Here is a 23,191-nt window from a genome sequence, read left to right as displayed (position 1 = left end):
AGCCCTGGAATTGTGCCTTGGATTAGCCAAACTCAGGCATGCATGCTCTATGACCATGAGCAACCAACTGGTGCACATTAGGCTACGTTTGAGCACTAATGCATGGGAAAGCGTGCAGCTACGGCTGCAAGGCAGGTTCACTCACATCCTGGAACAGCATACACCCAGTGCCACCTTTAAAGCAGCTGAAACAGATTTTTTTATGACCTTCTACCAGACTGCTCTTAAACATTTAAAGTTGAAACACATCATGATGGAAAGCGAATCAAGAGAAATGTCACTGCTGTGGTCTTCACCAACATGGACGGCACCGAAAAGCGTGAGAATAGACAAGTCCAAGAAGCAACTGCCCACAAAATAATGAGGCTGGCAAAACCGCTTGGATGTATTTTTCAGACGTGGGTCAGGAAAATGGACAAAGTGTATCAACGGGAGGGAAGGATGACTCTTAAGAGTCTGATGAATGCTACTTGTTTAGATGAAGCTGCAACGGTTGTAGAGACGTGTGAGGATTTTACACTGCAGCACAGAAACATGGAAGACATGCTTGGGTCAATAAAATGTGGAGCTGAATAAAGCACAGCATTGGAACAGCAGGAGAGTCAACATTTCGGGCTGGATGTTTGACCACACTGATCTGGGAGATGGACTCATCCAAAGGTGCAGAAAGAGGCAACTGAGACTTTGCAGAGCGGCCTCCCAACCTTTCTCACTGCCTTGGGGTGTACAATGTCAGGACATTACAAAGTGTGAATTAATTGAAAAATAAAAATATCTTTCACGGTTTTACTGCAGCACTGTTTTCACTTTTACATTGAGCACATGTGCAGGCAGAGTGGGTTATCCAGGGGCTTCCTCAATCATCTCAAACTACCACTCCACATCAGTTTGTGAATGCAGTGCCTCTGATCTGTCTCATTGTGGTTTCACTGTATTTCTTTTCAGGAGACTGTTCAGATCAAAGGGCTAACGTAACGATATTCAATAGCGGTATGTAACAAGATCCTAATGATGAATCTGCGAGCAACTTTTTTTAGGAGCACTGCTGAATTTTAATCCATTGATCAATTTTTCAGGAAACATCTCACCCAAAGTTGTAGGTAGCAATGGAGGCTTAACATCTATTCAAGAAACTGGACACGGTAAAGTTCAATACAACATAGGCCTCCTGATGAAGGGCTTTTGCCCGAAACGTGGATTTTCCTGCTCCTCGGATGCTGCCTGACCTGTTGTGCTTTTCCAGCGCTACTCTAATCTTGACTCTAATCTCCCACCATCTGCAGTACCCATTTTTGCCTCGATGGCCATTGAGCCCATTGTCATGAGGGAAAGGATCATAAAGAGGATTATCTTGGCCATTTGTTGTTCTGTTATCAATTCGACAAAAGTTGTCACCTTGTATTTTCATATCATAATGTGGAGGTGCCGATGTTGGATTGGGGTGGAAAAAGTTAAAAATCACACAACACCAGGTTATAGTCCAACAGGTTTAATTGGAAGCACTAGCTTTCGGAGCGACGCTCCTTCATCAGGCAGCTACGGAGCGCTCTGAAAGCTTGAACTTCAAAATAAATCTGTTGGACCATAACCTCGTGTTGTGTGATTTTTAACTTTCATATCATTGCTAAAAAATCATCTCACACACACCAAGGACTGAATCTAATTCTCCCTGTTGGTGGATTTGAAGGCAGGGGCACCTTTAACCCAATGAGTGACTTGCCTGCACCTATCCCCACCGTCAGTGTAATTATACCAATGATATGGCTGGCACAGGTGACTCACCCAGCAGTCAACCATTCCGCCAACACCACTAAATTAGAGAGTAGGCAAGGCCTATGCCAATTGAGCAGCCCAGAAAAATGTCATGGTGTTGGTGTAGGGTTCCTCTTGAACACGTCCCCAGGCCTACTGGATGGCCCCTCCAAAGCTGTGCACACTACATGGCTTCTTCAATCGTGGCCTCCACTCTGTCTTCTTCCTCCTTCACCCCACTTCACCAATCCCAAACATTTACAAAGCTTTGATCCATTATAGCTGGCTTCCTCATTGTCCAGGGGCAGTACTGGAAATGGTAAAACAATCTGTATCATCCAGTTTAAAAATGACTCTTGGTGCATATATTTCCAATTCAGGACGGGGAACTTGAAGATGGCACGGTTCTGCTGCTTTTGTACTTCTAGATGGAAGTGGTCATGGGTTTGGGAAACAGGATCTTTGGTGAAGTTCTGCAGCACATTTTGTAGATAGTACATATTACTGCAATTCAGCATCGGTGGTGGAGGGAGTGGTCAATGATTGTGGATGTAGTGTCAATCAAGGGGGCTGCTTTCTGCTCAATGTGTCAAGCTTCTTGAATGTTATTGCAGATCGAGGTAAAAACAAGGACTGCAGATGCTGGAAACCAGAGTCTAGATTAGAGTGGTGCTAGAAAAGCACAGCAGGTCAGGCAGCATCCGAGGAGCAGGAAAATCGATGTTTCGGGCAAAAGCCCTTCATCAGGAATAGAGGCAGGGTGCCTGCAGGGTGGAGGGATAAATGAGAGCGGGGTGGGAGTGGGGAGAAAGTAGCATAGAGTACAATAGCGAAATGGGGGTGGGAATGGAGGTGATAGGTCAGAGAGGAGGGTGGGGGAAGGTAGTAAAGAAGGTAGCAATGGGTGAGTGGGGGTGGGGATGAAGGTGATAGGTCAGAGAGGAGGGTGGAGTGGATAGATGGAAAGGAGTGGATAGATGGTAGGACAGGTGATGGGGACGGTGCTGAGCTGGAAGGTTGGAGCTGGGGTGAGGTGGGGGAAGGGGAAATGAGGAAACAGCTGAAGTCCACATTGATGCCCCGGGGTTGAAGTGATCCGAGGCGGAAGATGAGGCGTTCTTCCTCCAGGCGTCTGGTGGTGAGGGAGCGGCGGTGAAGGAGGTCCAGGATCTACATGTCCTCGGCAGAGTGGGAGGGGGAGTTGAAATGTTGGGCCACGGGGCAGTGGGGTTGATTGGTGCGGGTGTCCCAGAGATGTACCCTAAAGCGCTCTGCTAGGAGGCGTCCAGTCTCCACAATGTAGAGGAGACCGCATCGGCAGCAACAGATACAATAAATGACAATACCCACCGACTCCCACAGTTACCTGGATTACACCTCTTCCCACCTATCTCCTGCAAAAATGCCATCCCGTATTCCCAATTCCTCCGCCTCCACCGTATCTGCTCCCAGGAGGACCAGTTCCACCACAGAACACACCAGATGGCCTCCTTCTTTAGAGACCGCAATTTCCCTTCTCACGTGATTAAAGATGTCCTCCAACGCATCTCGTCCACATCCCGCATCTCCGCCCTCAGACTCCACCCCTCCAACCGTAACAAGGGCAGAACCTCCCTGGTGCTCACCTTCCACCCTACCAACCGACATTTCCACCACCTCCAAACAGACCCCACCACCAGGGATATATTTCCCTCCCCACCCCTTTCCACTTTCCGCAAAGACCATTCCCTCCATGACTACCTGGTCAGGTCCATGCCCCCCTACAACCCACCCTCCCGTCCTGGCACCCTCCCCTGCCACCGCAGGAATTGCAAAGCCTGCGCCCGCACCTCTTCCCTCACCTCCATCCAAGGCCCCAAAGGAGCCTTCCACATCCATCAAAGTTTTACCTGCACATCCACCAATATCATTTATTGTATCCGTTGCTCCTGATGCGGTCTCCTCTACATTGGGGAGGCTGGACGCCTCCTAGCAGAGCGCTTTAGGGAACATCTCCGGGACACCTGCACCAATCAACCACACCGCCCTGTGGCCCAACATTTCAACTCCCCCTCCCACTCTGCCGAGGACATGTAGGTCTTGGGCCTCCTCCACCACCGCTCCCTCACCACCCGACGAGGAAGAATGCCTCATCTTCCGCCTTGGAACACTTCAACCCCAGGGCATCAATGTGGACTTCACCAGTTTCCTCATTTCCCCTTCCCCCACCTCACCCCAGCTCCAACCTTCCAGCTCAGCGCTGCCCTCATGACCTGTCCTACCTGCCTATCTTGCTTTCCACCTATCCACTCCACCCTCCTCTCTGACCTATCAGCTCCATCCCCACCCCCACTCACCCATTGTACTCTTTGCTCCTTTGTCCCTACTCTATGCTACTTGCTCCCCACCCCCAACCCCCTCTCACTTATCTCTCCACTCTGCAGGCACCCTGCTTCTATTCCTGATGAAGGGCTTTTGCCCGAAACGTCGATTTTCCTGCTCCTTGGATGCTGCCTGACCTGCTGTGCTTTTCCAGCACCACTCTAATCTAGACTCTGTTATTGGAAATCTATCAATCCAGGCAAGTGGGGCATATTTCATCACACTCCTAACTTGTACCTTGTAGATGATGGATAGGTTTTGGGGAGTAACGAGGTGAGGTACTTGCTGCAATATTCCTAGCCTCTGACCTGCTCTTGCAGCCACTGAGTTTATGTAGCAGGTCCAGTTGAGTTTCTGGTCAACGGTAACCCCACAAATGTAGGTGGATTCAGTGATTGTAGCACTACTGACTATCAAGAGGCGGTGGGTAGATTGTTTCTTATTGGTGATGATCATAGCCTGGACACATAAACAATCTAATGACTGCTCCTTGACATCTATCTTTGATGGATATTGTACATGGAAATATGTTCTAAATCTGTAACTAATGTGGGAATATTTCACGCAGAAGGTTGCAAAATATTTCACTTTCCATCCCAATGGCCTTGCTAAAATTTGGAAATTGAGATTGAAATGTAGAAACACAAAAGTGAAAGGACAGCATGTTACACTTCTGCTATCCTTTTGTTAACTGCTTGGTAGTACACTACTTAAACTTGCCAATGGAGACACAGACTCAAAGCTTTTTATCTTCTGCTGGTCATGGCTGCAACACAAAAAGACAAACTTGGAAAAGAAACATCAATTTTAACAGAACGAGAAGAGGGTACTGATTTGCTGGAGCACTGTTGGCATGGAGATGGAGAAGGAGCTGTTAATTCTTAGTTGTCAGTCAAAGCAGGTAGACTGTGTTTGGTCAGAGTATTGCCATGGGTATGCAGCAGAGGTTTGATTTCCCAATCAAAAAGGTGTAATATATAAATCCCTTTGTTTATATAAAACAGGTTCCTGTACATTAATATATCTAGTTTCTAGCAGCACAAATGCATCACATTATGCGTCTGTTGATATAAAAAGCTCTGCTGAATACATTTCAAGAAATCTGTCCCCTTTAAACCCTTTACACTACAACTATTCTATTAATGTTTTGGAAATTAAAGTCCCCTTATATTATTACTCTATTGTTTTTACACACCTGAATGAATTACCCACATATCTTAGAGTCATAGAGATGTACAGCATGGAAACAGACCCTTCGATCCAACCCGTCCATGCCGACCAGATATCCCAACCCAATCCAGTCTCACCTGCCAGCACCCAGCCCATATCCCTCCAAACCCTTCCTATTCGTATACCCATCCAGATGTCTTTTAAATGTTCCAATTGTACCAGCCTCCATCACTTCCTCTGACAGCTTATTCCATACACGTACCACCCTCTGCGTGAAAAAGTTGCCCCTTAGGTCCCTTTTATATCTTTCCCCTCTCACCCTAAACCTATGCCCTCTACTTCTGGACTTCCCCACCCCAGGGAAAAGACTTTGTCTATTTATCCTATCCATGCTCCTCATATTTTTGTAAATCTCTATAAGGTCACCCCTCAGCCTCCGACACTCCAGGGAAAACAGCCCCAGCCCGTTCAGCCTCTCCGCACAGCTCAAATCCTCCAACTCTGGCAACATCCTTGTAAGTCTTTTCTGAATCCTTTCAAGTTTCACAACATCGTTCCGATAATAAGGAGACCAGAATTGCACGCAATATTCCAACAGTGGCCTAACCAATGTCCTGTACAGCCACAACATGACCTCCCAACTCCTGTACTGAATACTCTGACCAATAAAAGAAAGCATACCAAATGCCTTCTTCACTATCCTATCTACCTGTGACTCCACTTTCAAGGAGCTATGAACCTGCACTCCAAGGTCTCTTTGTTCAGCAACACTCCCTAGGCCTTACCATTAAGTGTATAAGTCCTGCTAAGATTTGCTTTCCCAAAATGTAGCACCTCACATTTATCTGAATTAAACTCCATCTGCCACTTCTCAGCCCATTGGCCCATCTGGTCCAGATCCTGTTGTAATCTGAGGTAACCCTCTTCACTGTCCACTACACCTCCAATTTTGGTGTCATCTGCAACCTTACCAACTGTACCTCTTATGCTCGCATCCAAATCATTTATGTAAACAACAAAAAGTAGAGGGCCCAGCACCGATCCTTGTGGCACTCCACTGGTCACCGGCCTCCAGTCTGAAAAACAACTCTCCACCACCACCCTCTGTCTTTTACCTTTGAGCCAGTTCTATATCCAAATGGCTAGTTCTCCCTGTATTCCATGAGATCTAACCTTGCTAATCAGTCTCCCATGGGGAACCTTGTTGAATGCCTTACTGAAGTCCATATAGATCACATCTACCGCTCTGCCCTCATCAATCCTTTTTGTTACTTCTTCATATCTTCTCCTCTACTGCCCACTAACTGTTCCGGGGTCTATAATACACTCCCAGCAGTGGGACTGCTCCTTTTTTATTCCTAAGCTCTGCCCACAAACCTTCATTTGAAGACCCCTCTGAGATATGATACTCTTTACTGCAATAACTGACTCCTTACTCACCAAAACTACCACTCACAGGAGCTGTTGACACTTGCACGTCACTATATCATGCAACCTTGATGTGTCGTTTGTGCATGAGTTTACATTGAGCTCATGAACTTTGCAACTCATGTAGTTGAGTTCAGCTTCAATGACACCATTTACACCCAAAATAGATAGTGCCAACATAGAATCTCTGTGGGTCCAGCTCTTGCTGATATATTTGTTGCTTACTGTGAGAAGTGTAGTTTCAAAGGACCAACTCTTAGCCTTTGCATATTTCTAATGCAAAGATGGCACTTTTGCAATATTTGAAACTGTAGCTTCATCAAACCATTAGCTTATTAAATTCCATCCAGTGGGGCAGCATGGTGGCTCAGTGGTTAGCAATACTGTCTCACAGCACCAAGGACCCGGGTTCAATTCCCGCCTCGGGCCAATGTGGGGTTTGCACATTCTCCCTGTATCTGCATGTGGGGTTTGCGCATTCTCCCTGTATCTGCATGTGGGGTTTGCACATTCTCCCTGTATCTGCATGTGGGGTTTGCACATTCTCCCTGTATCTGCACGTGGGGTTTGCACATTCTCCCTGTATCTGCATGTGCGGTTTGCACATTCTCCCTGTATCTGCATGGGTTTCCTCCAGGTGCTCCAGCTTCCTCCCACAATGCAGGTGTGGGTGGATTAGCCATGGGAAATGTGGGGATAGGGTTGGGGTCTGGATAAAAGTGGGATGCTCTTCGGAGAGTTGGTGCAGGCTTGATGGGTCGAATGACCTCTTTTCACACTGTGCAGATTCCATGATTCAGTGCTCAAATTTATCATTGAAATACAGCAATCAAACAAACTCCCTTTCCTCGATTTATTAGTTGAGAAATCCACCAATGGACTCTCTACTATTGTCCAGTGAAAACTAACATTCACTGGTCAATATCTGTGTTGGAATTCATACTGTGCTATGCACTACAAATCAATCTTATTGGCAACATTGTGAATAAGACTCTCGCCATCTGTTCACCATGGAATCTTCACAATACTTTGTTATGGCATAGCAAAACCATTCTGCATGATAATACCTACACAGATCATCACTGATTCCAATCATCGCTTACTCTAGATTGTGCAAGCTCATGAAAGGACCTATACTGGCCCTGAACAGTGCCCATTCTATCTCAAAATACTCTGGAAGAGAAGTTGTCTCAAAATATAACAACGGCTGTCTACCAATGTTATGCTGCATTAAACAGGAGTGGTTTTCTTCCACTAATAGAATGCTGCTATCAAACCAAAACCAAAGACATTTTGCCGAGCACACACAATTGAGTAATATATGAGTTTCAGTGCTGGTGTAATGTCAGCCACATAGGTCATAGTTGTCAATAGCTAGCATATGTCATATCAAACAACACAGCCCATTCACAATTTGCAGCACAGACTATGCCAATTGTGATCAACCAACCCACACTTGCAAGCCTCAGAACACTATATCCAAATTTCAATTTGACTCTGCTTTTGCACGACATCTTCTATGCTCAGAATCACAGTGGAAACCAATTAAACACTCTGAGTTGGGTATACACCTTTATCATGGGAAAAGGGGTCACAGAGACTGTCAATCTCTGCTGTATTCCTGCGGAAACACTATGACCAGAGTTTGAGAACTAAGATTGACAGTTAACTGCTCCTGCTGCTTCCCAAAGTGATGGCTCAACCAATCAGCACTCTCTTCTCATGTTGTACTAATTGGAGTTCCTTTCCCAACTCTGGTTTCTTACATCCGAATCCTATGAGTGCTGGATGAAAATTGTAGATTTTATATCTCCATTTTGGTAAGATTTCCCTTTCTAGGTAGTTCGGTAAAGACGGTCCAGTATTACTCAGTTAATAATGGAACTTAATACTGAACCAGAATATCCTCCTGATCATTCAGATACTGCCTGTCTTAATATTTCAGTAACTCAATTTCAGGCTATAAAAATTTATTATCAGAGTTAGTCAGAACAAAAGGAGCTAACAGCTCAGCACCAGTTAGTTCCCTAATTGGGTGTATAACAATCGCCTATTCACAAATCCATTGTCAAACACGCAGCAGTTATTTTGAGATAATGATATGGAAATCTGGTTTGAAAGAGTTGGAACAAAATATCCTTCAATTGGGAGTACTGTCTTCACTGAGACAGAGACTGAATACTATTAGGTAATATTGCAGCTTATTAACTATTAAACATGTGAGGTATTAACTATTAAACATGTGAGAATCATTTTCCATTCCTGCCCTTTGCAATACAATGAAGCATAGAATAACAGCATCTCTAAATTAGTAATGTTTTACACGGTTGTCTCAAATATTTGGATCACAGAGTGATAGAGTTTAAAGCAGGGGAGGTCATTCTGCATTTTCCATGGCTAACCCACCTAAGTCTGCACACCCCTAGCCACTATGGGCAGTTTAGTATTGCCGATCCACCTAAACCTGCACATCTTCGGACCGTGGGAGGATCTGGCAGAAACCCATGCGAACCTGGAGAGAATGTGCAAACTCCACACAGTCACCTGAGAGTGGAATCAAACCCAGGGCCACAGCACTATGAAGCTGCAGTGCTAACCACTGTGCCATCCTGTCCTAATTTTGCCTGGATTAATTCTTCAGTTGGAGCACTTCTCTATTTTGATCCTTTGCCATATCTTTTATATGTTCCTTTTTGCTGACAACAGTAAAGTTCAACATTTCAGTATCACAGCAAATTAACTGTTTCCACCTTGGAATAGAAACTTTTAAAGTCGGCTCTCTCTATCACGCACTTAATGTCGTTTAAAGAGCCTTCGCTTCCTGTCAATTTTTAAAGCCAAACCAACAAATCCAGATTCTGAGGAAGTTATAGCTTATGTGACAGTGCATTTTGAAGACATTAAAAGGAAAGTTGTTGCTCAATTTCAACTGTCCTACTTCAGCTGGGTCTAAGCCACCTGGATTACTTATGTATCTTGCTGATAGTCCTGGGATTGAAGAAAAACATCAGGATGAGACACAGAAACCTCTCCACCCAGCCAACTGTAATTTGAACACCAGGTCTGTTATCGTGGCACCTACAGCAAGTCTTTGTAATGAAAGGTTGCCACCAGGCATATCCCCTCAATACTGTCTTACTGAAGAACGTGCAAGTCACATGATGCGTCCATTGGAATTGTTGGATCACAGGCATTTACCAAGGTATTATTCAGGATCTTTAGGATAAAACAAAAACATAATCTCTCAAAGTTTATAGGGAAGGAATATTGGTTGATAGTGCTGATAATGTCTCCTAAGCTGCATTTTTACCAGGCTGTTCCTTAATAATCAAATAATTTGGAATTCCTACTGCAATCCAAGCAGATTCCCTCTTATTATTCTTCATTTCCTATTATTTCCTCTTCAGGATTTTTTCTTCCTTTCTACACCAGCCACATATGTACAGCTCAGTGGCATGTCGGTCAAAACTGCTTCAAGAACATCTTAAATAATTGGCATTTTTACTTTGTGTAATCGTGTCAAAAAAGGGATAGTGCATCAAAATCCAAGTACATCTGCAGGAAGTGCACCCAACTCTCGCTCATCCAAGACTGTGTTAGGGAACTGGAGCGGGAGCTGGATGAACTTCAGATATTTCGGGAGGCAGAGGCTGTGATAGATAGGAGTTACAGGGAAGTGGTTACTCCGAGGCACGAAGAAAGGTGGGTGAATGTTCGAAGGGGGAGAAAACAGCCAGTGGACTGTTCCGCTGAAAAACATGTGTACCATTTTGGATACTGTTGAGGGGGACAACTTACCAGGGGTATGCAGTGGGGCCAAGGTCTCTGGCACAGAGCCTGTCCCTGTTGCACAGAAGGGAAGGAGGGAAAGGAGGAGAGTGTTAGTCATTGGGGACTCAATAGTTAGAGGCTCAGATAGAAGGTTTGTTGGGAATGAATGAGATTCACGGTTGGTGTGTTGCCTCCCAGGTGCCAAGGTCCGTGATGTCTCGGATCGTATCTTTGGGGTCCTGAAGGGAGAAGGTGACCGGCCTCAAGTCGTTGTCCATGTAGGTACCAATGACACAGGTAGAAAGAGGGATAGGGATGTAAGGCAGGGGTTTCAGGGAGCTAGGGTGGAAGCTGAGAGCCAGAACAAACAGTTGTTATCTCTAGTTTGTTACCCGTGCCACATGACAGCGAGGCAAGGAATAGGGAGAGATATCAGCTCAACACGTGGCTGCAGGGATGGTGCAGGAGGGAGGGTTCAGGTACTTGGGTAATTGGGGCTCATTCTGGGGAAGGTGGGACCTCTACAAATAGGACAGTCTTCATTTGAACCAGAGGGGTACTATTATCCTGGGTGGGAAATTTGCTGGTGCTATTCGGGTGGGTTTAAACTAGCTCAGCACGGGGATGGGAACCTGAGATATAGTTGCAGTGCACAGGAGGATGAGAGTAGGGAGGACAGGGACAGGATTTCAGGGTCACAGGAATGTGCTGGCAGACAGTGAAGTGGTTTGAAGTGTGTCTACTTCATCGCCAGAAGTATCCAAAATAAGGTAGGTGAGCTTGCAGCATGGATAGGTACTTGGGACTTCAATGTTGTGGCCATTTCAGTGACATGGATAGAGCAGGGTGAGGAATGGATGTTGCAGGTTCCAGGGTTTAGATCTTTCATTAAGAACAGGCAAGGCGGTAAAATAGTGGGAGGTGTGGCCTTGTTAGTCAAGGATAGTATAACGGTGGCTGAGAGAACTTATGATGAGGATTCGTCTACTGAGGTAGTGTGGACTGAGGTTAGAAACAGGAGAGGAGAGGTCACACTGCTTGGAGTTTTTCATAGGCCTCTGCAGAGTTCCAGGGAGGTGGAAGAGAGGATTGGCAAAACTATTCTGGGTAGGAGTGAAAGGAACAGGGTGGTCATTATAGGGGACTTTAACTTCCCCAACATTGACTGGAAATGCTATAACTCTAGTATGACGGATGGATCAGTTTTTGTTCAATGTGTACAGGAGGGTTTCCTGACACAGTATGTCGAAGGGCCGACAAGAGGGGAGGCCACACTGGATCTGGTGCTTGGTAATGAACCAGGCCAGGTGTTTGGTTTAGTTGTAGGTGAGCACTGTGGAGTGACCATAATTCAGTTACATTTAGTTTAGCCATGGAAAGGGATAGGCACATGCCACAGGTCAAGAGTTATCGATGGGGCAAGGGCAATTATAATGCGATTAGGCAAGAATTAGGATGCAAAGAATGGGGTAGCAAAATGCAGCAGATGTAGACAATGGAAATGTGGGGCTGGTTTAAGGAACAAATATTGTGTGTCCTTGATAGGTATGTCCCTGTCAGGCAGGGAGGAAGTGATAAGGTAAGGGAACCATGGTTCACTACAGAAATTGCACCTCTTGTTAAGCAGAAGGAGGTTAATGTGTTGTTGAGATAAGATGGATCAGATCAGGCAATGGAGAGTTACAGATCAGCTAGGAAGGATTTGAAGGGAGAGTTAAGAAGAGCAAAGGAAGGTCACAAGCAGTCTTTAGCAAATAGAATAAAGGAGAACCCTAAAGCTTTCTATAGATATGTGAGGAATAAAAGAATGACTAGGGTAGGAATAGGGCCAGTCAAAGACAGAAGTGGGAAGTTGAGTGTGGACCCTGTGGAGATTGGAGAGATGCTAAATGAATATTTCTCATCGGTTTTCATTCAGGAAAAGGTGAGTATTGTAGAGGAGTAGAATGAGATCCCAGATATTAGACTACAAAGGATCGAGGTTAGTTACGAACACGTGTTATCAATTCTAGAAGTAGTGAAAGTAGACAAATCCCCTGGGCTGGATGGGATTTATCTGAGGATTCTCTGGGAAGCTAAGGAGGAGATAGCAGAGCCTTTGGCTTTGATATTTGAGTCATCATTGTCTAAAGGTTTAGTACCAGAGGACCGGAGGATTGCAAATGCTGTGCCCCTGTTCAAGAAGGGCAGTAGAGATAACCCAGGTAATTATAGACCAGTGAGCCTTACTTCTGTTGTAGGAAAGGTTTTGGAAAGGATTATAAGAGATAAGATGTATAATCAACTAGCAAGCAACAATTTGATTTCAGATAGTCAACATGGTTTTGTCAAGGGCAGATTAAGTCTCACAAACCTCACTGAGTTTTTTGAGAAGGTGACCAAGCATGTAGATGAGGGTAGGGCAGTTGATGCGGTATACATGGACTTCAGTAAAGCCTTTGATAAGGTTTCACATGGTAAGCTGTTGGGGAAAATGCAGAGGCATGAGATTGAGAGTGATTTAGTAATTTGGATTAGGAACTGGCTTTCTGAAAGAAGGTAGCTAGTGGTGGTTGATGGAAAATATTCAGCCTAGAGTCCAGTTACTAGTGGTGTGCCACACGGATCTGTTTTGGGAACACTGCTGTTTGTCATTTTTATAAATGACTTAGACGCAGGCATAGTTGGATGGATTAGTAAATTTGCAGACGACACTAAAGTTAGTGGAGTAGTGGACAGTTTGGAAGAATGTTACAAGTTGCAGGGGGACTCAGATAAACTGCAGAATTGGGCTGAGATGTGGCAAATGGAGTTCAATGCAGCTAAATGTGAGGTGATGCACTTTGGGAAGAATAACAGGAAGGCAGAGTACTGGGTCAATGGAAACATTCTTGGTAGCGTGGATGTGCAGAGGGATCTTGGAGTCCATGTACTTAGATCCCTGAAAGTTGCCACCCAGGTTGATAGTGCTGTTCAGAAGGCATACGGTGGGTTAGGTTTCAGTCATAGAGAGATTAAGTTCTGGAGCCACAATATCATGCTGCAACTGTACAAAACGCTAGTGCGGCCACACTTGGAATATTGTGTACAGTTCTGGTTGCCATATTTCAGGAAGGATGTGGAAGCATTTGAAAAGGTGCAGAGGAGATTTACCAGGATATTGCCTGGTCTGGAGGGAAGGTCTTATGAGGGAAGGTCTTACGAGGAAAGGCTGAGAGACTTGGGTCTGTTCTCATTGGAAAGAAGAAGGCTAAGAAGGGATTTGATAGAGACATACAAGATGATCAGAGGATTAGATAGGGTAGACAGTGAAAGTCTTTTTCCTAGGATGATGATGTCAACTTGTACGAGGGGGCATAACTACAAATTGAGGGGTGATAGATTTAAGCCAGACATCAGAGGCAGGTTCTTTACACAGCGTGGTGAGGGCGTGGAATGCCCTACCTGCTAATGTACTCAACTCAGCCACATTAGGGAGAATTAAACAATCACATGGGTGATGATGGGAATGTGTAGGGGGACGAGCTGTGAATAGTTCACAGTTCGGCGCAACATCGAGGGCCGAAGGGCCTGTTCTGCGCTGTATTGTTCTATGTTCTAAAATCTCTTTATATTCTCACTTTTTATTTCAATGTACTTAGCCATTAGAAAAAGTAGAAAGTGGTCTGCTGAGTTGTAATCATCCATTAAACACAAATGGTAATCTCTACTATGTTTTCTCTTTTCAAGGTTTCGAACACTATTACATGTTGCCAATGAGTCTCTAAACATGTTTGCCAATAATGTTTGCTTATCCCAACTAATTCCTATTAAGCATATACCATCCAGTAATAATTGATAGACTCCAGTGATAGTCCAGTGATAGACTTCACCTGACAAAGGGACAGTACTCCGAAAGCTTGTGATTTCAAATAAACCCATTAAGACTATAACCTGGTGTCGTGTAACCTCCACAACATTAATAGTTGGGCATCGATTAATAATTTATTCCATTAGTTGACATAGACTGGAAATAAGGCTACATCGTCTGCTGCTGTTGCTTCTATTTTTTTTGTCTCCTTTTTAGATGTAGGCATTATTTCAGCCTATTTCCATTCTCCTGGCCTCTTTCTCATGTACAGTGAAAACTTCTTTATTAATTTGTCAGTACCACAAAACCTTCTTCACAATATGTATCAGATTGTCTCTTTTTGAGGATGGCCAATGTTTAGCACTTTTGAGGCATGAATGGTATTTGTCACTTATCAGCCTAAGACTCAATGTTGGAGAAAGTGAGGACTGCAGAGGCTGGAGACCAGAGTCAAAAAGTGTGGTGCTGGAAAAGCACAGCAGGTCAGGCAGCATCCAAGGAGCAGGGGAGTCAACATTTTAGGCATAAGCCCTTTATCAGGAATGTTGTGCAGGTCTTCAGTATCTGAGGAGTTGCAAATGGTGCTTACCAAATATGCAATTAACAGAAACATTGCCACCTAACCTTATCAGCTTGAGGTAATCTCAAGAGGGCTGGTTCTAGAATGCTACCCCGAGGAACTTCTGCAGCAATGTCCTAGAACTAAGATAATTGCGTCTAATGGTTATAGTTATATTCTATATGCGAAAAGTAAGTCAAATCAGTCAAGAGTTATTCTTTATTTCCATGGATCTCAGTTTGATTAGGACTCCTTAATGCTCCATTCAGTCAAATGCTGCCTTGATTTCAAGTGCAGTTGAACCTTGGGTTCAGCTCCATGTTTGGTCAAAGATTGTAATGAGACCAGAAGTTGAAAGGCTGTGGCGGAATCCAATCTGAGCAACTAGGGTGAGAGGGGAAAGATATAAAAGAGACCTAAGGGGCAAATTTTTCACACAGAGGATGGTACGTGTATGGAATGCGCTGCCAGAGGATGTGGTGGAGGCTGGTACAATTACATTTAAGAGGCATTTGGATGGGCACATGAATAGGAAGGGTTTGGAGGGAAATGGACTGGGTGCTGCCAGGTGGGACTAGATTGGGTTGGGATATCTGGTCGGCATGGACGGGTTGGACCGAAGGGTCTGTTTCCATGCTGTACACCTGACTCTATGTGCAAGTTATTGCAGTGAAAATGCTCCTTGATAACACTGCTATCAACACCTACCATCATTTTGTGGAAGATCTAGAATGGACTGATGGGCTTAAGCACAGTGAAGGAACTTATGAAGTAAAAAGGAGATTGCATTTATATTGTCTTTGAAGACTTCAGAATATCCTAAAGTGATTTATGGCAAATCAAATACTTTTGAGAGATAACATGTTATAATGTAGGGAATATCACATACAAGGTTTAAGAAAAATAGTGATATAATAATGAATGGATAATGTATTTCATTGATTTTGATTGAAACATAAGTATTGGTGAGGACACTTGATGAACTTTTCTCTTAGTCAAGCCCAGGAGGAGAGACTGATCTTGGTTTGGGATCATATAAGGAACAGTCCACCTGCCAGCGTGGAAACAGGCCATTCAGCCCAACATGTCCACATGTGGGTAACTCTGCACTTCCCATGGCTAAATTAAAATCTTGGCTCACTAGCCATAAGATCATACCATGCAGGAGGAAAGGTAGGTCAATCAGTCCATTGAATCTGCTTGCCATTCAATGAGATCATGGTTGACCTGATTATCCTCAACTCCACTATCCTGCCTTTTTGCATTTACCCCTTGAGGCTAACTGTAGCTGTTTGGAGTTCTTTGTCTGCTGTTTCAATACAGAAATTAACCATTTATTTTAGACTGCTTAAGACTTCTGGTTAGACAGCAGAAAGTTGAATTTCAGGAAATGGGGACTGAACTTCCATTATGGACGATTACATTACAAAGAATATACAGCACTGAAACAGACCACTCAACATAACCAGTTCATGTTTCCTCCCACCTTTTCTCATATAAATCTACCATTTTAATCATATATTCCTTCTCTCGTCTATGGTTGTCTAGCTTTCTCTGAAATGCAGTTAAAGGGCCTCCCTGATTTATGAATTTCTGACAAACAAATGTGATCCTGTACAGGGTTGCAATTTTATAGATCTGACATATGAACACTTCCTGTACTTATGAACAGCTGTTTTACACTATTCTGCATTGTTCCAACTCATGCACAAATCAACTTGCAAACTGAACCTGCCTTCAGTAATTTGTTTCAAACATTGCCCATGATGGCACGTTCCACATTTTCAATACTCTTTGAATGAATCATTTTCTTCAGAATTTCTTGTTGGATTTCTTGGTGACTATCTTATACCAATCATGTCTAGCTATGCTCTCCCCCACAAGAGGAAACATTCTCTCAATATCCACTCTGTCAGGCATTTCATAAATTTAAAGACACTTACAAGGTAACCATCAACAGAAAAGAAAGTCAGTGTGTCAATTCTTTCTTGATATGTATACCAATACCGTCCTTGTATCATTCCTTGTAAATCTTATCTACAGAATCCCTACTGTGTAGAAACAGACCATTCAGCCCAACAGTCCTTGAAAGTGGAGTTGCAGGCCGTGAAGAAGCATTTGGTATGCTTTCCTTTATTGGTCAAAGCACTGAGTACAGGATTTGGAAGGTCATGTTGCAGCTGTACATGACATTGGTTAGGCCACTTTGGGCATATTGCATGCAATTCTGGTCTCCTTCCTATCAGAAAGATGTTGTGAAACTTGAAAGGGTTCAGAAAAGATTTACTTGGATGTTGCCAGAGTTGGAGGATTTGAGCTACAGGGAGAGGCTGAATAGGCTGGGGCTGTTTTCCCTGGAATGTCGGAGACTGAGGGGTGACCTCATACAGGTTTATAAAATCATGAGGGGCATGGATAGGGTAAATAGACAATGTCTTTTCCCTGAGGTGAGGGAGTCAAGAACTAGAGGGCATAGGTTGAGGATGAGAGGGGAAAAATTTAAAAGGGACTTAAGGGGCAACATTTTCATGCAAAGGGTGGTATGTGTATGGACTTAGCTGCCAGAGGAAGTGGTGGAGGCTGGTACAACTACAACATTTAAAAGGCATCTGAATGGGTATATGAATAGGAAGGATTTAGAGGGATATGCGCCAAGTGCTGGCAAATGAGACTAGATTAGGTTGGGATATCTAGTCAACATGGACAAGTTGGACCGAAGGGTCTGTTTCCATGCTGTACATCTCTATGACTCTAAATCCACACTGACTCTCCGAAGAGCATCCCACTCAGACTCACTTCCCTACTCTATCCCTGTAATCCTGCACTTCCTATAGCTAAACCACCTAACCTACACATTCCTGGACATTATGGGCAATTTAGCATAGCCAATCCATCTAACCTGTACCTCTTTTGACTATTCTCTGCGCCTCAACATAGAACAATACAGCACAGAACAGGCCCTTCGGCCCACGATGTTGTGCCAAACATTTGTCCTAGCCATCATTTGTATCGGTGGCACAGTGGTTAGCACTGCTGCCTCGCAGCGCCAGAGAACTGGGTTCAATTCCCGCCTCAGGCGACTGACTGTGGAGTTTGCACGTTCTCCCCGTGTCTGCGTGGGTTTCCTCCGGGTGCTCCGGTTTCCTCCCACAGTCCAAAGATGTGCAGGTCAGGTGAATTGGCCATGCTAAATTGTCCGTAGTGTTAGGTAAGGGGTAAATGTAGGGGTATGGGTGGGTTTCGCTTCGGCGGGTCGGTGTGGACTTGTTGGGCCGAAGGGCCTGTTTCCACACTGTAATCTAATCTAATGTGGTAACCAGACTGCATGCAGTACTCTCAGTGTTATCTAACTAAGATTTGATACAATTTTAACCAAACTTTCTGACTTTGTGATTCTGGAAATAAAATCGGTTTTGTTTGTAAGGCCTTCTTAATGGTGCCACAAGCTTGAATAATGTGTTCAGTAACACTATGTTGTTCCAATATCCCAACTAAATTTGAATCTTCCAAGTATCTTTCCATCAAAATGTCAATACATCACATTTATGTGTACTGAACATTGTTTTCGAATTATTTGTTCATTCTGTAAGTTTATTAATATCCTTTTGTTTCTTGCTTCAATTCTCTGATGATCCTTTTTATTTTGGATCCCAGGGTTGAAGGGTGATGTCAGGTTCTAGGGAGGCAGCAGAAGAAAGCATCAGGTCCCGGGGGAGAGAGAGGGTATCGGGTGTGAGCTGGGGAGAGCTGTCAGGTGCCAGAGGGAAGGGGTTGTTGCGTCTGGTGATGGAGGCTACAGACCTGTAGCAAGAAGGAATATTATCAGAAGGAGGAATGTTTGGTCCTGGAGGAAAGGTGGGTGTTGGATCTTCGTGTGGTGGGGGCAGATGAGGAGGTGTTGGTATTGTTTGGTCAAGGTGTGGGAGTGTTGGGATTCTGGTGGAGATGTAGTTGGGACCATGAGGGATAAGTTGGGGAATCAATTTAATAATTAGCGAGGTGTTAGACTAGATTCTTAATAAGCTATTTTTTCCTGAGTAATTATTTATTTCAATCCAGCAGAGCCCTCTGAATTTTCCAAATCCAGACACAGGGGAACTGCCCAGAAGAATCTTTGATTTCCTGGGCAGTTCCCCCACAATCTACTACATCAGAGTTTCTGCAGGGTCCTGTTGCACAACTGTCATCACTGTCCTCCAGCCGTCGTGTTGCTATGGTCTGGCGATGGAGGAGTCTAGGAGACTCCTCCATCGCCAGACCATAGCAACATGACGGCTGGAGGAAGTGCGCCTCATCTTCCGCCTAGGAACCCTCCAACCACAAGGGATGAACTCAGATTTCTCCAGTTTCCTCATTTCCCCTCCCCCCACCTTGTCTCAGTCCCAACCCTCGAACTCAGCACCACCTTCCTAACCTGCAATCTTCTTCCTGACCTCTCCGCCACCACCCCCACTCCGGCCTATCACCCTCACCTTAACCTCCTTCCACCTATCGCATTTCCAACGCCCCTCCCCCAAGTCCCTCCTCCCTACCTTTTATCTTAGCCTGCTTGGTGCACTCTTCTCATTCCTGAAGAAGGGCTCGTGCCCGAAACATCGACTCTCCTGCTCCTTAGATGCTGCCTGACCTGCTGCGCTTTTCCAGCAACACATTTCCAGCTCTGATCTCCAGCATGGGCAGCCCTTACTCTCTCCCTTAACATACTGGCCATTGTCTACTCTGCCTCTTCAATCTTTTCAAATCTTCAACAGCCTAGCAAGCTTTCTTTTTTGAGATATATTTTGACTATCCTTTATCATAATTTTCATTTCTAGGTGTTCTTCTCCTCTCTTATCTTGTGGGGATTCTATTATTCTTCCTACCTGATGCAACATAGACTGTTCTATAGTTCCCTGGATATGCTGTGTTCCCTCCTTAAACACAGAAACCTGCCAGTCCTCTTGGTGCTACACAGTTTTCCAATGATTTGCAAATTTGCAGCAAATTTTTGTTTATCTCTTTCTTTGATTATTGTAAAATACATGTTTGTAATCCATTCAGACCAGCAGTTTGCTCTGTTTGAGTTTCTGTTGGATTCCTGAAGAAGGGCTTATGCCCGAAACGTCGATTCTCTTGTTCCCTAGATGCTGCCTGACCTGCTGCGCTTTTCCAGCAACACATTTTCAGCTGTTTGAGTTTGTTCAGGTTGTTCGATACATCGAATCTTTTAAAATTTTCAATGCACTTTAACACTTAGCTCATTGTCTTGATGAATATTGAGGCAAAGTAATCGTTTAAAGTTTGCAATCTGTGTATTGTTACCCCTGGAAATACCATAAACGGTTCTCTGTCCTACAATATAGTTACTGTTAGGGGACCTATGAACTGCACTGACCAGTATCTTCATCGTCTTGTATTACTTACTCCATCCATATGCATTCTACATCTTCTCATCCAAGATTATTTCTTGCTTTCAGACTTACTCTGTCTTATATTAACAAAGCTACCTCACTACCCTTTCCTTCCTGCTTGTTCTCTCAAAAAGTCACATGCATCTCAATATGTAATTTACAGCTTTGATTTCCATGTAACAATGTCTCCCTAATGGAAATAACGTCATAGAATCTGTATAGTGTATAAAGAGGCCATTTGGCCCATCAACTGCACAGCACCTCTCCAATAAGCATCCCACCCAGACCTAGCCCCCCTACCCTATCCCAGTAACCCTGCATTTCCCATGGCTAACCCCCCCTTGTCTGCACACATTTGGACTGTGGGAGGAGACCGGAGCATCTGGAGGAAACCCATGCAGACAGGGGGAGAATGTGCAAACACCACACATACAGTCACCTGAGGGTGGAATTGAACCCGGGTCCCTGGCACTGTGAGGCAGCAGTGCTAACCACTGTGTGACTGTGCTGCCCAAATAAAACCCCTCAAACTCTATTTGTGCCATTAATTCACTTATTATGTTCTGCATACTAAGTGCATTTAAGTAAGGAACCATTATTTTCTGCCTATTTGCTTTTTTCTCCTCCTCTGACACTATTTACTGCTGTTTTTCTGTGTTTGTACATTCTTTCCCTTCCTATCCTATTTGGCTATCATTACCTAAATGGTTGCACTGCAATCCTCCCATATACTTTTCCTTTGTAAGCTAATGTGTCCCCTCTCCTGAACCCTCTCTTTCTCTTCCCTGACAAATTGATTTAAAGCCATCGTTTCAACCTTAATTATTGAATTCACCAGGACACTGGTCCCAGCATGGTTCAAGTGCAGCCCAGCCCATTGGAACAGCCTTTTGTTCTTCCCTAACATCATCCTAACGCCTGATGTATTATGGTCGCTATCACCGAGATGTTCCCAACCTTTACTTTTCTCACCTGCTCCTGTTTGCTCCCCATTACAAGATCCAATAGCTAAGCTTTCCTTCTTGGATTTTTATATATTAGATTAGAATGGACTCCAGTAAAAAAGAATGAGGAATTCCATTCCCATATCTCATTTATCTAGCTCTGACCATTCATCGTTAACAATGTTTTTAAAAATTCAGTTCACTCATTTATCTGCATATTTCTTCCTCCACCTCTCTTCCATTTTTTACTTTTCATAGAATCCCTACAGTGTGGAAACAGGCCATTTGGCCCAACAAGTCCACACCAACTCTCCGATGAGTATCCATTCCCGGACCCATTCCCCTACCCTATTACTCCACACTTCCCTTGATTAATGCACCTAACCCTGAAAACTATGGACAATCCACCTAATCTGCACATCGCTAGATTGTGGGAAGAAACCAGAGCACCCAGAGGAAACCCATGCAGACATGGGGAGAATATGTAAACTCCACACAGACATTCGCCTGAGGGAGGAATCGAACCCGGTCCCCGGCGCCGAAAGGCAGCAGTGATAATCACTGAGCCACCATGTGTGGTCTATAGTCTCTTAAAGCAATTAGACTCCATTTTGTCTTGAGTTGCTGAGAGATGAGTTCCTTTTTTCTGTTGCCATTGCATTATCTCCAAAACGTATAGTTACTCTGTCTCAACATTGTCCTTCTCACCTTTCTAATATGGTATGCATTCTAATGTTTAATCCACATCCTGACTTTTCAGCAGCTATATCACATTAATCCCTACCACATCTGATTCTTCCTGTAAGACTGCCTCCAGCTCCTCTGTTTGGATATGGATCCTGAAAACAATGCTGTACAGATTCAAACTTGTTAGAATTTTCTGTAACTTCCCGATCATCTTTCCAGACCCCCATTTTATAAATCTAATCTGTTGGCATCAATGCTGTCCTTGCTTTATTCCTTCCTCTGATGTCCTGTTCAAAGTTAGGCTGCTGTTAGATCCTACCTTACCCCTTACTGTTTTAAGCCCTTCACACTGTCTATTTGGGGCTCACATCCTTCAAACACTTCATGTCCATGAAAGACAAGAATTCTCTAGTTGTGGTTCTGTGCTACACCACAAAAATGCATGATCTCGATATCACATGGGCCACGCAGGCAGGCATTCAATGTTAGCATACATTTTTTGGACAGGTCTGGGGATAGTGGCTGAAAATCCGTAATGGCTTTTACCTAAATTACTTGACATCTGTTGGTTGGCTGTTGCATTTTCTGAGCCAGCCTGATTTGATCGTGCTGCTGCCGCATGAGCCTTATCTGCTTTCGTGGTGTTGTTTTCCTGGTTCAGGAGCCTCTCTGCCGCTGCAGCTGCTGCAGCTGCCTTCTTAGCTTCCTTCTTCTGCCGTCCGGTTTTGACAGGACGGGCTAACATTCTCACCACACGAGGGAAGGAACTCAGCACCTGAATAGCACCTTTCTTGATCTTTTCATCCTGAGCTTCCACACTTCCAAACTCATCGGTCGGAGAGATTTTGTACAAAGGCAGGACGTGGAGCTGTTCATCTTCTGGTATTTGGCCAATAACCCGATTGTCTTCTTTGGTAAGTGTGCAAACCTACACATTGGTAGAAAACAGCATTCATTCAATTTGTATACCAAAATAAGTTTGAATTCTTTGATAAATTCCATTATAAAAAAGGCAATTCTTAGATACAAAATGGAATCTCCACTCAGACAGTGATGGAAACAATCAAACTTTAAACAGTGAGAGAACTTTGATCAATGATATTAATGTAGCAACAGGTGGGGACCAGCATTACTTGTGCTAGACACAGAAATTTTCTTTGGAACAATGATTGTGGTTGACAACCTGAAATTACTTATGATTTGGAGATGCCGGTGTTGGATTGGGGTGTACAAACGTTGGACTATAACCTGATGTAGTGTGATTTTTAACTTTGAAATTATTTATATTGCTTATCTCTCC

At 44.2% G+C, this 23,191-nt stretch overlaps 1 protein-coding gene across 6 annotated transcripts in view; it reads right to left on the bottom strand.

The window, feature by feature from the left end:
• Positions 1 to 23,191, bottom strand: part of LOC122564906 (methylcytosine dioxygenase TET2-like) — a 189,886-nt gene that overhangs the window by 4,437 nt on the left and 162,258 nt on the right. For all 6 annotated transcript variants that reach the window (XM_043720374.2, XM_043720365.2, XM_043720355.2 and 3 more), the window contains one exon: positions 22,438 to 22,819. In XM_043720374.2, the coding sequence (XP_043576309.2) occupies positions 22,438 to 22,819 (382 nt within the window). The remainder of the gene's footprint in view (positions 1 to 22,437; positions 22,820 to 23,191) is intronic.

This window comes from Chiloscyllium plagiosum, unplaced genomic scaffold, assembly GCF_037043375.1.
Source record: "Chiloscyllium plagiosum isolate Xiang-an unplaced genomic scaffold, Cpla_swu_hap1 HiC_scaffold_2, whole genome shotgun sequence".
Classification (NCBI taxonomy): Eukaryota; Metazoa; Chordata; class Chondrichthyes; order Orectolobiformes; family Hemiscylliidae; genus Chiloscyllium; species Chiloscyllium plagiosum.
This window is presented reverse-complemented; position numbering and strand designations above follow the sequence as displayed.